The sequence below is a fragment of the Moschus berezovskii genome, chromosome 2 (genome assembly GCF_049115385.1).
Source record: "Moschus berezovskii isolate FMDL1 chromosome 2, NW_MosBer_1.0, whole genome shotgun sequence".
NCBI classification, from domain to species: domain Eukaryota; kingdom Metazoa; phylum Chordata; class Mammalia; order Artiodactyla; family Moschidae; genus Moschus; species Moschus berezovskii.
The window spans coordinates 81,634,987-81,652,014 of NC_142461.1; the positions used below are offsets into that span (position 1 = coordinate 81,634,987).

General features: G+C 36.8%; 1 protein-coding gene across 1 annotated transcript in view; it reads right to left on the minus strand.

Moving 5' to 3' along the window:
- The window catches only part of LRP1B (LDL receptor related protein 1B), a 2,241,805-nt gene that overhangs the window by 681,217 nt on the left and 1,543,560 nt on the right, over positions 1–17,028 (minus strand). Inside the window, exon 32 of the mRNA XM_088842364.1 lies at positions 11,961–12,110. Coding sequence (XP_088698490.1) covers positions 11,961–12,110 — 150 coding nt within the window. The remainder of the gene's footprint in view (positions 1–11,960; positions 12,111–17,028) is intronic.

Consider the following 17,028-nt stretch of genomic DNA (forward strand, 5'->3'; position numbering starts at 1 on the left):
TTATCTGTAATGTGGCACTAGCAGTAAAGAACCTGCCTGTCAATGCAGGATTCATCAGAAACACATGTTTGATCCTTGGGTCAGGAAGATCCCCTGGAAGAGGGCATGGCAACACACTCTAGTATACTTGCCTGGAGAATTCCAAGGACAGAGGAGCCTGGGAGGCTACAAGTCTATAGGGTGACAAAGAGTTGGATATGACTGAAGCGACTAAGCACACAAGGTAAACTAATAATGTTGTGACAAACAGCTTTTGGTGAATGAAAAGGAGAAAAAAATGAGCATTTCAGAGTAAGTTCTGAGTGCATATTCCAGCCTCTGAAATATTATGACCCGGGGAGGGGGTGTCACAGCAGGTTTGAATTTTGCAGGTCTTAATAGCTTGGGGACCAGAGATATGAAGACTGGAAGGAAGTTAAAGAGTTGTAGTAGCCTAAATAAAATGCTAGTGAGTATCTAACTAGACTCTGAAAGGAAAACAAATAGAGGGGCAGAGCTATCATATATAAAAGGAAACCTGGCAATCTAAGGATCAGCCACAGGTTGGGGGAAGAAACTCATAAGTAGTAAGAACCCCTTGGAACTAAGTTTCAGCTTCTTTTCACATTCAGAGGGAGAGAAATATTCAGTAAGCTTTGATTTAAAAAAAAGAAAAAGAAAAAAACTGCCCTTGACAGCATGTGAAGTGGACTTGCCTTGCACAAAACAGAGGAAATGACTTCTTAAGGTAGACTATTAAAGTCAAGAATTTGCAAGTTATCAGACCCACCACCTTGTCATAAGAATATAACATAGAATCCTTTCAGACTAGATTTCAGTGTGAATCTGCAAGTGCTCTGTCTAAGGCTCTTAACAAGACTAAATGCACCAGACTCACAGCCTGTCACTTGCTATCATTTATAATCTTTCATCGATGCCATGCGAGTTTGCTCTAATAATTCATCTCAGGAAGTAAAATAGAAAAAAAGTTTTGATGTTTTCTGCGCACCAGTTTTACTTGGTTGTTTTTTGTACATACACTTTGTACATTTCTATTATGATTTAGAGAGTATATTTTAGATCTGAGGAAATTTACAAGTGTGCAAACTGAGGGCTAGATTATGCTATATTTTTAATAAATTCTAACACATCATTATACCAAATCATAATTCTGAAAAGAAAACAGAATCAAATAATGAAAATATATCACAGAAATTAGCAGTGCAAACCTAAGTGTTAGTGTATGTAGAGCCTAATTTTTTTACCATTAAGCTTAGAGGGTTTTTATTTTTTTTCCAGTCAGCAAAGAGACTAGATGATTGTGCTTTGCTGTAGAAGCTCCAGTGGGAACACTCAAATCATTTAATCCCCAACAATATCAACACTGTATTTTCAAGCAAATAGTTATGTCCTTCTCTGTTATTCAGCTGGTTCTGGAAGCATTTAATCTGACAGTTTTGGTTTCCCAATGCAAACTATCCATGCACTGGGAATTTTCACAGCACCTATTATGATGACTTTCATTTTGTAAATTGAACTTCTGGAAACTATGAACAGATGTCCTTAAGGACTACATTTAGTAAAGACTTTCAAGGGCTCCCTAAAGAGCAAACAATTATTTTGTTAACACTGCTTTAAAATAAATGTGTTCATAACCAAATTGAGAGAAGCTAACATTTTATCCACTACAGGACTGAGTTTGTTTCTGATAAGAGAGTGAAAATGCACTCTCCTCCATGAATAGGATCCTTTTTCTCTTCCCTGAACGACCCTAACAGTAGCCAAAATTCAATGTCTTTCTAATATTTACATATTAAGCTTACTCTTGCAAATTGCTACTTGAAACAGAGCAATAATATAATATATTTTAACTGTAGCTGGTAGCACAAAAAACTTCAACTGAGAGGGTTTAAGTATCCATAGAAAATGTATAGCTTTATTTATTTACTTATTTTGCCTTTACTGTTATTCAGTTTCTTTTATTATAAAGATAAGTTTGCCAATTTATTCAAGTGATGCTAAGAATCAGATGGTTGTTGAAGACAGTTACTTAGGTATTTATAAAAAGTAGAAGCCTATTTTAAAACAAGTAATTTGAGCAATCCTATAGATCAATCCTGGGTGTTCGTTGGAAGGACTGATGCTAAAGCTGAAACTCCAATACTTTGGCCAACTCATGCGACGAGTTGACTCCCTGGAAAAGACTCTGATGCTAGAAAGGATTGGGAGCGGGAGGAGAAGGGGAAGACAGAGAATGAGATGGCTGGATGGTCCGACTCTGTGGACATGAGTTTGAGTGTACTCCGGGAGTTGGTGATGGACAGGGAGGCCTGGTGTGCTGTGGTTCATGGGGTCGCGGAGAGTCGGACACTACTGAGCGACTGAACTGAACTGAACTGAGGTAAATATCCACCAAATTCTCAACTAAAAATCAAATTGAATAATTTGACCAACTTCTAAAAGATTAATATGAATTGTGATTTAACATAACTTTACACATTAAATTTATTTTTAGCCACAATTTTTATTGTTTCTGCTGTATTACTTAACCTTAGATAATGGTTTATTTTAAACAATTTCCTGCACTCTGGGTTAATCTGTTAGTGATAAAATCATACGCGTTTTTAAAATTTTGTAGATCATATAGTCAAAACTCATATTTTTACAGAACAGAAAATTAAGAGTAGAAGTCAGTAGGTGTCCTATATCCACTGCCAGTTAGTGAATATTAGGAACAGGAATCTAAAGTACATTTCTTCAATTGAGAAAGTAACTTTAATGATCTTGAAGGGCTTCCCAGGTGGCACTCATGGTAAATAACCTACCTGCCAATGCAGAAAACATAAGAGAGGGAGCTTCAATCCCTGGGAACATCCCCTGGAGAAGGAAATGGCAACCCACTCCAGTATTCTTGCCTGGAGAATCCCAATGGACAGAGAAGCCTGACAAACTATAGTTGATAGGGTCGCAAAGACTCAGACACGACTAAAGCGAGTTAGAAAGCACAAAAGTGAAAGTGAAAGTCATGCAGTTCTGTCCAACTCTTTGCGACCCCATGGACTATATACAGTTCAGTTCAGTTCAGTCGCTCAGTTGTGTCCAACTCTCCGCAACCCCATGAATCACAGCATGCCAGGCCTCCCTGTCCATCACCAACTCCCGGAGTTCACTCAAACTCATGTCCACAGAGTCGGTGATGCAGTCCAGCCATCTCATTCTCTGTCGTCCCCTTCTCCTCCCGCCCCCAACCTTTCCCAAGGTAACATTTAATTCTGAAAGTCTATGATTTAGAATTTCCCTGGTGGTCCAGTGGTTAAGACTGCACTCCCAATGCAAGGGGCCTGGGTTGGATCCCTGATCAGGGGATTAGATCCCAACCCACTCCAGTGTTCTTGCCTGGAGAATCCCAGGGACGGGGGAGCCTGGTGGGCTTCCGTCTATGGGGTCACACAGAGTCGGACACGACTGAAGTGACTTAGCAGCAGCAGCTGCAACTTAGACCTGGTGCAACCAAATAAATAAATAAGTATTTGAAAAAAAAAAAAAAGATTGTCTGATTTAACCACATAAAGAAGACTACTTTATATATATATATATATGTGTATATATATATATAAACACACACGTGTGTGTGTGCGTGCACGCAGTCATGCATGCACATGTACATGCATGCTTAGTCACTTCAGTCATGTCCGAATCCATGTGACCCTGTGGACTGTGGCCTGCCAGACTCCTCTGTCAATGTGATTCTCCAGGCCAGAATACTGGAGTGGGTTGCCATGCTCTCCTCCAGGGAATATTCCTGATTCGGGAATTGGATCCTCATGTCTTATATCTCCTGCACTGGCAGACAGGTTCTTTAGCAACACACACACACACACTCCTTGATATTCAAGAATAATTTGCTGTGTTAACTTTGAAATTCCTATCTATAAATACAATGGTAAATACGATTTCCAAAAATCATATTGTATGACAAAATGAAACTAAAAAATAGATGTATGCTTGAATCTCAATGGGAATACTATATATGCAGTAGAGTAACATATGAGCTAATGAATAAAAAGCTCTCTGAGTGTGAGCCAGGGGTGAAGGTTTAAACTCAAACTCACACCTCTTGTAATGTCCAGGACTCAAGCTCTTGCCCGAGCAAAACTTGACAAATTACTGCATGACATATCTGAATGGACTGTATAAACATCACCTATGATTGAATAAGATGCTGACCATTAAATTAAAAAATATCAAGGATTTTCTATTCAGACATGCAAATTATGTCAAGTTTGCTTGAATAATTCCTATGTCCTCACTTTTAGGACTTCCTTGGTGGCTCAGATAGTAAAGAATCTGCCTGCAATGCAGGAGACCTGGGTTCAATCACTGGGTTGGGAAAATCCCCTGGAGGAGGACATGGCAACCCACTCCAATATTGTTGCCTAGAGAATCCCAATGGATAGAGGAGACTGATTTCTACAGTCCGTGGCATTGTAAAGAGTTGGACATAACTAAGCAACTAAGCACAGAACAGCCTCACTTCTATTTTAAATCTGTAGTCCATTTGCCCCAGGTCTTTCCTGACTCACCCTGAAAGTATAAAATATAGCTAAGTTAACATCCTGCGATTTCCTGAATTCCATCTTAATTTTCTCCAAATATTATTAAGCCTATTTCTGACAGTACATTTGTTTTACTTGTGTATTTTCCTTTAAATCCATGAACTGATTTTTCTTTCTCTTCAGTGTGGATACAATATATGCAGTCTGCTCTCAAACTGCATATGCTGTCAGTGAAGAGGAACAGTATGTTAAATAAAATCCATAAATAAGTCACTAACTCTAATTTTCATCAATAGTTTTAACCTCCTTCTCCTCATAAAGGCACTTAAGAGTAAACTGGAACTTGATTAATTTGTGGTTACTTCATTGTATCCTGCAGACATTAATGATCATGAAAATGACAAAAATTATAAGGGTGAATTAAAAACAAACAAAAATGTTCTATGTCTGAAAACTAGCTAATCGATAGTTGAATATAACATAGCTGACTATACACTGTTTGGAAATATAAACCACTTGAAAATCATGAAGAAAATGTTTTAGAGTAAACTTATATCATGAAACTGAAGTATATTTATAAAAGAAAATTCTTTTAAAAATTACTGTTAAATATTGAGAAAAATTATCTAAGAAAAATAACAAGCAGACATAATTTTAGAGGTATTAGCTATTGTTTTTGAAAGCAAAAAATATTATATTTGTTGTGTACAAGTATGCTCAGCCACATCCGACTCTTTTCAATCAAGCAAGAATATTAGAGTGGGCTGTCATTTCCTCCTCCAAGGAACATTCCTGACCCAGAAATTGAACCTGCCTCTCTTGCATCTCCTGCATTGGCAAAGGGATTATTTACTTAAGCGCCACCTGGAAAGACCATTTTATTTGTTAGCTCTTACATTTGGGAAAAGACAATCGACAAAGTCATTTTTTAAAATGGGAAAGAATTTGACGTCCAAAGTTCTAGGCTCAGTTCAGTTACTCAGTCATGTCTGACTCTTTGCAACCCCATGAATCACAGCACGCCAGGTCTCCCTGTCCATCACCAACTCCTGGAGTTCACCCAAACTCATGTCCATGGAGTCGGTGATGCCATCCAGCCATATCATTCTCTGTCATCCCCTTCTCCTCTTGCCCCCAATCTCTCCCAGCATCAGGGTCTTTTCCAATGAGTCAGCTCTTAGCATGAGGTGACCACCAAAGTACTGGAGTTTCAGCTTTAGCATCAGTCCTTCCAATGACTACCCAGGACTGATCTCCTTTAGGATGGATTGGTTGGATCTTCTTGCAGTCCAACAGACTCTCAAGAGTCTTCTCCAACACCACAGTTCAAAAGCATCAATTCTTCGGCGCTCACCTTTCTTCACAGTCCAACTCTCACATCCATACATGACCACGGGAAAAACCATAGCCTTGACTAGACAGACATCGGTTGGCAAAGTAATGTCTCTGCTTTTTAATATGCTATCTAGGTTGGTCATAACTTTCCTTCCAAGGAGTAAGCGTCTTTTAATTTCATGGTTGCAATCATCATCCACAGTGATTTTGGAGCCCAAAAAAACAAAGTCTGACACTGTTTCCACTGTTTTTCCATCTATTTCCCATGAAGTGATGGGACCAGATGCCATGATCTTAGTTTTCTGAATGTTGAGCTTCAAGCCAACTTTTTCACTCTCCTCTTGCACTTTCATCAAGAGGCTTTCTAGTTCCTCTTCACTTTCTGCCATAAGGGTGGTGTCATCTACATATCTGAGGTTATTGATATTTTTCCAGCAATCTTGATTCCAGCTTGTGCTTCTTCCAGCCCAGCGTTCCTCATTATGTACTCTGCATATAAGTTAAATAAACAGGGTGACAATATACAACCTTGACGTACTCCTTTTCCTATTTGGAACCAGCCCGTTGTTCCATGTCCAGTTCTAACTGTTGCTTCCTGATCTGCATACAGATTTCTCAAGAGGCACATCAGGTGGTCTGGTATTCCCATCTCTTTCAGAATTTTCCACAGTTTATTCTGATCCACATAGTAAAAGGCTTTGGCATAGTCAGTGAAGCAGAAATAGATGTTTTTCTGGAACTCTCTTGCTTTTTCCATGATCCAGAGGATGTTGGCAATTTTGTCTCTGGTGCCTCTGCCTTTTCTAAAACCTGCTTGAACATCTGGGAGTTCACGGTTCACATATTGATGAAGCCTGGCTTGGAGAATTTTGAGCATGACTCACTAGCATGTGAGATGAGTGCAATTGTGCAGTAGTTTGAGCAATCTTTGGCATTCCCTTTCTTTGGGATTGGAATGAAGACTGACCTTTCCCAGTCCTGTGGCCACTGCTGAGTTTTCCAAATTTGCTGGCATATTGGGTGCAGCACTTTCACAACATCATCTTTCAGGATTTGAAATAGCTCAACTGGAATTCCATCACCCCTGCTAGCTTTGTTTGTGGTGATGCTTTCTAAGGCCCACTTGACTTCACATTCCAAGATGTCTGGCTCTAGGTGAGTGATCACACCATCATGGTTATCTTGGTCGTGAAGATCTTTTTTGTACAGTTCTTCTGTGTTCAGTTCTAGGCTAGTTCAGCTTATATTTGGTAACTGGAAAAGTATTTTAGTGAGTTCGGCTGCTTTAACAAATACTATAGATTGGGTAACTTAAATAACAGATATTTATTTCTCACAGTTCTGGAGGCTAGAAGTCCAAGATCACAATGCCAGCACTTTCTTGCTGTATTCTTACACTGTAGAGAGAGATAGTGAGTGTAGCCCTATGGTCTCTTGAAGGACACTAATCCCATCATTCAGAGAAGGCAATGGCAACCAACTCCAGTACTCTTGCCTGGAAAACCCCATGAACGGAGGAGCCTGGTAGGCTGCAGTCCATGGGGTAACTAAGGGTCAGACACGACTGAGCGACTGCACTTTCACATTTCACTTTCATGCATTGGAGAAGGAAATGGCAACCCACTCCAGTGTTCTTGCCTGGAGAATCCCAAGGAGGGGGGAGCCTGGTGTGCTGCTGTCTACAGGGTCACACAGAGTCAGACATGACTGAAGCGACTTAGCAGCAGCAGCAGCAGGAATCCCATCATGGGAGCTCTAATATCATGACCTAGTTACTTCCTAAAGGCCCCCTCCTAAAACCGTCATGTTAGGGCTTCAACATATAAATTAGGGGGAATGCAAACATTCAGTCCAGAGTGAAAGGTATTAGAAGTCCTCATCAAATAGCCATTGTACACAATGTGTAAATCACTTCAGACTCACTAGAGGAAAAGTGAAGGACAAACAACACTGAATTTGAACCATGGCCACCTTTAAAGATGTCTGACCTGGTAAATTATCAGAATCACCCATGAAGATTTGATATAATTAAATTATTTAAAAAGATCTTTTTTTTTTTTTCAAAACAAAGATTTTAAAACATAACATAAAAGTTGAAAACCAAATTAACAACTAAAACAATTTTCATTGGTTCATATGGCATTTCTTCACTCTTCTTGGGCATTCAACCTAAAGCTTAAATTTTTGTTCTTACTCATATACTTTTATATCTCTTTCCCCTGATTTTTTTTTTTTTCTTTTTTGGCCCTTAACAGTTACCTATAATTCTGTGGGTTTTCTACCCTACTTATTGTCTGTCTTCCTTGCTTTTCTGCAAGTTTGATGAAGTCAGGAGTCTTACTACCATATATAACAGTGCCTGCTATATGGTAGGCACTAATAAATATTTGTTAAAAGAATTAATGGAAATGAATATCCACTGATATTAGGACATAAATTCCACATCGAGAAATTACATTTCCTTGTCAACAGTGAAGTAACTCAAGTTAAAGGTTGACCTCACATTCATGTTTTTTTATCTATATGAACCTCAGGCAAAATACAAAGTCTGGTTGAATAAGGCCATGAAGACTTTGTAGGAAATTATATGTCCTATTCGCTAGAAGAGGAACCCTGTCTCCCCTATAAATTAAATCAGCTCTATCAGATTATTATTTTTTTCTACAAGTCCCCCCTTACAGTACCGATAGGCATTGACTGTCTTAATTCATCCTCTTCACTCTACAATTCAAAGTCATCAATATAAAAGATGACAGAAAGAAGGTGTGGTTCATATATACAATGGAATATTAACTCAGCCATTTCAAAGAATGAACTAATGCCATTTGCAGCAACATGGACGGACCTAGAGACTGCCATACTAAGTGAAGTAAGTCAGACAGAGGAAGAAAATATATGCTGATATCCATTATATGCAGAATCTGAAAAGAAATGATAAAATTGAACTTATTTACAAAACAGACTCACAGACTTAGAGAATGAACTTATGGTTACCAGGGGGAAAAGATTGGGGATAGGATAGTTAGGGAGTTTGGGATTGACAAGTATACACTGCTATATTTAAAATGGATAACCAACAACGACCTAATTATAGCACAGGGAACTCTGCACAATAGTATGTGGCAGCCTGAATGGGAAGGAAATTTGGGGAAGAATGGATACATGTATAACGTATGGCTGAGTCCTTCTGCTGTCCACTTGAAACTATCAAAAAATTATTAATTGGCCATACTCCAATATAAAATTAAAAATTATATAAAACCCCAAATATGTATGGGTATTACATGTTTAAATTAATGAAAATTTAAAAAAAAAAAGAATAATGGAACCAGAGATGGTAGCTAACTGATTCCTCTTAGCTGAATTAAACACGTAGAGGATTGTTATAGTAATATTTTTGTTATTATTTGGTAGTTAGTTTTTTGGTTTGTAGAGTGTTATCCTTCACAATTAGCTTAAACAGTATGTTGGCCTGCATAATTTTTTTAATGTGATTATGGACTAACATTAAAAATTGTGAGATAAAAAAATCATGGATTTCTTGCTTCTTATGAAAAATGAAAGGTCTGGCACAACTGGTTAACGTTCCTTATGGCAAAAATTAGTGGAACTGAGAGGTGTTCTACCTCAAGCGGTCCATTAGCTCTCTCCAGTTTAATCACACTTCCTGCCATTCTCAAGTAAGTCTAGATATTGAAGCCTAGACGCAGTTGCTACTTACTAACACTTTTGCTACTGGGTTTTTATTATACCTGTTATTCATATCTTGCCTCTCCCTATTAAATAAATATTTGAGTCTGTAAATCTGTTCATAAATGAATGAGCTCTATGGATGGAAAGACATATGAATTAGTTATCCATTGCTGTGTAACAAGTTAACCCCAAAACTTAGGATCTTAAAACAGTAAACATTTATTTTCTCACATGGTTTCTGTTGATCCAGAATCTGGGAGCCACTATGTGAGTGGCTGGTGCTGGTTTGGAATCTCTCCTGAGGTTGCTGTAATACATTGGCTTTAGATGTAGTCAGCTGAAATCTTGACTGTGAGGGCTTCAAGAAGACTCCCTCATGGCTGTTGGCTAGAGGTCTCAGTTCCTTGCTATATGAACTTCTCCACAGGGCTGTTGTGGGGCCTCACAACATGTCCCCTGGCTTTGCCCAGAGTTAGTGATCCACGAGAGAGAGGGCATTTACTTGATTTAATATTTCAAAGCTCTTTTCAGTCTATTTTGTATATAGCATTCCAAGTAAAATTGGGGACCCCAAAGACTTACAAGATATAATATTTGAGGTGTAAAAACTGAAAAATGTGTCCAAAGAGATTATTAACTCAATTTTAGGAAAACCACTCCTAAATCTTAAACACTAACATTAAGTTACTTATCATATATCACTTTGGTAGTCTGAGGAGCTGGCATATAACCAGTCACAACATATTAATAATTATTTCTCTGTTCCTGAATGTGCAACTTCAGAATCACTGTAGGCAAATTTCTTCTTAAACATTTGTAGCTGTAATCATCAGCAATCCTCTGGATAGTGGTAAGGTTCTTCTTCTTCTTTTTTTTACCTTTTTTATATGACTATACAATTCAGTCTCGGCAGGAAGCAGGTCATCACCCTTTATACCAGCCCCAAAGAGAAAGACTACAGAGGTTCTAAATGAAGAAAGGGGAAATCTCAACAGAAGGGCAAATTCAAAGACAAGATAGGGAACTTCACGGAGTAGACATTACTCATCTGCTTCTCTATGGTGATGTCCTTTAAGCCCTCAAACTGATGATGTATTTTGATATATCTAGTTGATGCACTGACAATATAGATATTAATAGGTTTTTTAAAATTCAATTTTTATCTTCCAGGGTTAAGCAAATTATAGTGACAGGGAGAGGTACACATATATAACCATTCACTTGTTAAAAATAAAAAATGTTAATTTACTCTAGGTTGGTTCCCATATGGCACTGATGTCATGTAAGATGCAAACTACTGACCCAATATATACATAATGATTTCATCCAAGTTTTTTCTTTACTTTTTAGCAGAAAAAAAAACTAGGATTTTTTCTTGCTAAAACGGACTACTGCTCCATTTCTTGAGATTTTGCTCATAGCATTGAGTTCTGTAAGTTTAGTATTCATTTCCTACTCACAGTAGGGTTGGTAGCAATCATGTTAGTAGAAATAAATTTTTATAAAGCCTACATTTTCCTATAAGGCAATGATTTTTATAGAACATAAAGTATGTGATATGTATATACATTCACTGAAAGTCAATGACATCCCTTGAAATGTTATGACATATTTTTAACATGCTTCCTCTACTTATTAGGTTCCTTGGCTATATTATTTGCCAGTGGCTTGATTTCATGAAGTTTATTGGAATTCAGTTTTGGAAAACATAGTGTGGATGTTGATTTGGGAATTGCTGTTTATCAAACCATTTTCAGAATTTAAACTCTGCTGTTTTTACTCAGGTGATTTAAACTATGCACAAATACACAAAAATCATTTTTTTCTTCTTAATTTGGTAAAGTCAAGTAATACAAACTAATCCTACTTTCTTATTGCTTTATGAGACAATTTTAAATAAATTTCTACTCTAAAATAACCACTTGTCAGGTATAATCCTGTGTTTGTGTATGTATAAAGCATTTTCGTGAAAGAATAATTTAAATCATTAGTCAGTGATACTGTGGACTTGTTTCTTCAATTATCTGTGTATATCAAGCTATCCTTTATAAGCAGAGATAAGATTTTACTTTATTCTGACAAATACCCATGGCCATTGCACTTTAGAATATTATAGTAGAACATGGAAAATAATAGTTAAAATAATATCAATAATAATAATAAGCCAAAAATCAATAACAGTCAAGTTAGTACTGATAACAGTCCTTGACCTGGATAATCTCATAAGTTTGTTTGGTAAGGTTAAGAAAAAAAGAAAAGAAAAACTCTCTTATAGATGTACAACTTGAATGTGCTTCTAGTGTTAAGGGAACAGTAACTTTTTTAAGCTTTTAATAGGTCATAATTAATCAAACCCAATCAATACAAGCATCGGAGATATAGAACCATTGTACTTACCCATGATGGTTAAGGCTGTAGCTTTTGTTAATTCTTCTTTCATTGTCTCTATTACTTCTAAATTACTGCCATCCAGGTTGCACCTATTTATGGTTCCATTTCCTGAACTGATCCAGTAAAGTTTGTTTTCCACATAGTCTATTGATAGACCTGTAATTAAATGATACAACTTAACCATAACAGTAGCCACTTAAACTGTAATATTCACCTATCACTGGATTTGGGAGAAAGAATAAGTTGCAAGTTCAAATTTTTGTCTTTAAAAATATGATCTGGCTAACAGGGAGAGTCACATACTGTTTTAACTATTAGTCAAAAAATATATAACACAATGGTTATCTCTGTTTATCACAACAATCTTGTGACTTTAAGAGAAATGATTGCTTCATTTTACAGATAAGGAAAGCAATACCTAAAATAGTCAAGAAATCTATCTGAGGTCACAGTAGATAAGTGGACATTCCAGAGATTTTAAGGTTTCTATTTCTAAATTGAGTGTTTTCTTTCTTCATTATACTGCTTTGCCTCAGAAAGCTTTAATGTGTAACACTTATTTGGGATACTTATTTTATTAATTAAATTTCTAATTTCTCCTTTACTTTTAGTAAAATCTACCTTAGAAATTTACAGATTTAAAGTGGTGGTTTTCAGTACTCTTCAAGTAAATCCAAAGATAGAATTTCAACAATTAATAATTTCATTAAAATGTGGCGATGAATTGAGCTCATTTAGGAGCTATCATTGTGAAATAAACCATACAGAAAAGTGAACCAAGCCAATGGCTTAAGACCATGGTCTCTTAAGGATGTGTCACTGTAAGTTTGCTTTATAGTAGTTTATGAACAATTCCCTACATGATAGGGGCGTTCTTGGTTTTCAAAAGTCTCAGGACAGGTATTTTTTGGTTGCCAAGGATATACATCTAATTAATTATAAGTATGCTCAGTAGGTTCATGATTCACCCGCATTGTACCATGAACTCTGAGGCTTCATGTTGGTGTTCTGTGACTCACAACTATTAATACGTGTGAAAGAAGCATATATGAGGACAAAGCAGTCATACAATAAATAATCTGTTTCTGGGACCTCCCTCACAGAATGAAGTGAATAAATGACACAAAAAAGTCCCTTCTCTACTAAACAAAACAAAACAAAAAAAAACTAAGGAAAAAAGAGGAAAGGAAGAAAAGGTAAGAAAAAGGGACGATGGAAAAAAGAAGGAAAACAAACAGAATCACTGAGTTCAATTGCATGGAAAAAGTGATAACATAGCCTAATACTCTCAACTACAGTTAGTGAGTGGACCGGTTTTAATCAAGTAGCAACAATAAAACAAGTCTATACAATATGCAAACTATTTACTGACATTGGTATGTGTTCTTGATGAAAGTCTGGAAAGTTTATCAGGAAATCACAATGTATAGAATTAGAAACTGCTGGGATAAAATTTTCAAATTTTTTTTTGTATAAATACTGTGAGTCATTAGCTTTAATTACTATGACAAAATAATAAAAATCTAAGATTTTCATGGTGAAAGTCACTCATCATTCATTGTTTTTTTTTTTTTTCATGAGAGAAAGTTTTGTTATTCTATAAGTAGTTCCTAAGCCACCACCATATATCTTTTATAGTATAAATAAATCCTGGTTTAGACACCTATGTTATAAGTAGTCTATTTTACCATCTACTTAGTTGACCATCTAAAGCATATAATTCCATCTTTAATTCAATTGAAGCATAACTTTACTATAGATTTATGGTTCAAATATAATCCCAAAGTTTCTGTTGCTGAATTTTCAACAAGAATCAAGCTAACAAATTCTCTTTAAGGCAAGGTATCTATCACCCTAGATATTCCAAATTTTATTTCTCAATCAAGTTAAATCATCAGAGAATTATTTGCATTTTTCAGAATCTCTTCTGAATTGAACTTTGGCATTTGCTCTTGGTATAAATGAAAGGTGCTAAAGGAAGTAGCCATAGGAAACCCACTGTTATACTTCACAGGATATAGTGTCTGAAATAATACATCACACTGTGACCTCTTTACATAAGGACCCATGGGAGGAATTTCTCTCAGGGCTCAGTGCCAGGAAAAGCTTTATGTGGAAAATATAAAATTGTAACTGATCATATTTCTGTCTTTGCTTTGGCTGCAAAGAAACCGAAGAGTCAGATTTGTGACCCATCTGCAGCAATTGTAAAACAATTGCATTTATACCACAAACTTCACTCCTGGCTTCAACAGAGAGTTCTAATTTTCCTACACCTTGATTTTTAAAATTAATATTCCTGTCTGTCTCATCTTAGGGAATGTTTTTAAGTGTCCTCAATCCCTATCAGAAAAACATCTACTTTTGCTTTATTGACTACGCCAAAGCCTTTGACTGTGTGGATCACAAAAAACTATGGAAAATTCTGAAAGAGATGGGAATCCCAGACCACATGACCTGCCTCCTGAGACATCTGTATGCAGGTCAGGAAGCAACAATTAGAAATGGACATGGAACAACAGACTGGTTCCAAATGAGGAAAGGAGTATGTCAAGGCTGTATATCGTCACCCTGCTTATTTAACTTATATGCAGAGTGCTGCTGCTGCTAAGTCACTTCAGTCATGACCGACTCTGTGCGACCCCATAGACGGCAGCCCACCAAGCTCCCCCATCCCTAGGATTCTCCAGGCAAGAACACATGCGAAATGCCAGATTGGATGAAGCACAAGCTGGAATCAAGATAGCCAGGAGAAATATCAATAAACTCAGATATACAGATGACACCATCCTTATGGAAGAAAGCGAAGAAGAACTAAAGAGTCTCTTGATGAAAGTGAAAGGATAGTGAAAAAGTTAGCTTAAGACAACATTCAGAAAACTAACATCATGACATCTGGTTCCATCACTTCATGGCAAATAGATGGGGAAACACTGGAATCAGTGAGACTTTATTTTTGGGGGCTCTAAAATCACTACAGATGGTGACTACAGTCATGAAATTAAAAGACACTTGCTCCTTGGAAGAAAAGCTATGACCAACCTAGACAGCATATTAAAGGCAGAGACATTGCTTTATCAACAAAGGCCCATCTAGTCAAAGCTATGGTCTTTCCAGTGATCATGTATGGATGTGAGAGTTGGATTATAACGAAAGCTGAGCACTGAAAAATTGATGTTTTTGAACTGTGGTGTTGGAGAAGACTCTTGACAGTCCCTTGGACTGCAAGGAGATCCAACCTGTCCATCCTAAAGGAAATCAGTCCTGAGTATTCATTGGAAGGACTGATGCTGAAGCTGAAACTCCAATACTCTGGCCACCTGATGGGAGGAACAGACTCATTGGAAAAAATCCTGATGCTGGGAAAGTTTGAAGGCTGGAGAAGGGGATGACAGAGGATAGATGGTTGTATTATATCACTGACTTGATGGGCATGAGTTTGAGTAAGCTCCATGAGTTGTTAATGGACAGGAAAGCCTGGTGTGCTCCAGTCCATGGGGTTGCAAAGAGTCGGAAATGACTGAGTGACTGAACTGAACCGAACAACCCCTTTTTGGGAAGAGAGGGTACATACTGAATATGCTCAGCTCCACACTAACCCACAATATCAGAACTTTCTCAAGTAGCTAAAATTCTGCAGTTTCTAGACTCAAGCTTAGGTTTTGTGAAGCAGTGACACAGAGCAAGGAAGTTGCAGATTTTGGGCCAGAGTTCCCCAGTTTCTACTACTCTACATCTTTGTTCCTAGATTGTGAGTGCTGAGGGGAAAGGAACTGTGTGTTCGTGAGCTTTTTGTCTTTAGCACGGAGCATGATGCTTAGAGCAGAGAAAAAATTATAAACATTGAATGAAGATATGGGTTATTTAATTAACTCCATTTTGAAATAAGTTGTCTTCAAGGAGTTCTGCCTGCTGCTGCTGCTGCTAAGTCATGTCAGTTGTGCCTGACTCTTTGCGACCCTATGGACTGCAGCCCACCAGGCTCCTCCATCCATGGGATTTCCCAGGCAAGAGTACAGGAGTGGGGTGCCATTGCCTTCTCCGGAGTTCTGCCTAGAATTATCCCCACAATAATTCCTTTTAAATATACTACCTATGTCCATATATTATGAAGATAGGGATGAAGGATGGTGATTCAATAGAGCTACTTGGTATGGCTTAGATTTTTTATATCAGTATTAAAACAAAGTAGTTTAGGATTAATAATTTAAGGTTCACAGGGAAGAAAAGGTAAAGTTCCTATTTTAACCTGTATATGTATTCACTTAGCCACCTACATATATCTTTCTCCTGTCAGATATATTAGTTTAACCCCTGAATGTTCTTGACCATGTTTATTTCCAGATTTATACAATATAATTTAAATATTTAAAAAAATCCTATTATGAACTTAGAAAACAGATCAAATGTGAGCACGCCTATGAAAGTGTCCTGGAATGTACACAAAGAAATGTAATTATTTCTGTACTGGAAGATTCTCAGTGTGGGTGACTAAGACTAAAAAATCCTGAAAGGGCTCTAACGTCTGTATGAAGAATATGCCATTAGTGCATTACTAATACACTCTGCATTAGAGTCCTTTCTGCCAGGTATATTTGTTTTTAAAATTTTCTGGATCTCAAATAGATAACCCAACTCAATAATATTATAGGTATATCATTGGAAGAAAAGTCATCACTTATACTGAAAAACCTTAATGATAAGGAAAACCTATCTTTTTACTTCTTTTTTCTATTACTGAAAAGAGCAGAGATAATCTATCTGCTTTGATTCTAACACTCATTATTTGAAACCAAGATTTCTTTTATTATTATTTTGTTTGAACATTTTGATTAAAACCATCTTACTTTTAATTTAGACAATATGACTTACCAAAATGATGTAATTGCCCTCATAATGGAAACATTCCATACATTGGTAAAAGAAATTACACACCATTAAAATAAATATAATTAACAATATTTTCCACATATCACTTAGGAAAAAAATAAATACCTTACTCAAATTTAAGTAGACTTAAAATTTAATTTTATTATAACTAAGACTGAAAAGTTCATTTTTATGTGTCTCATCT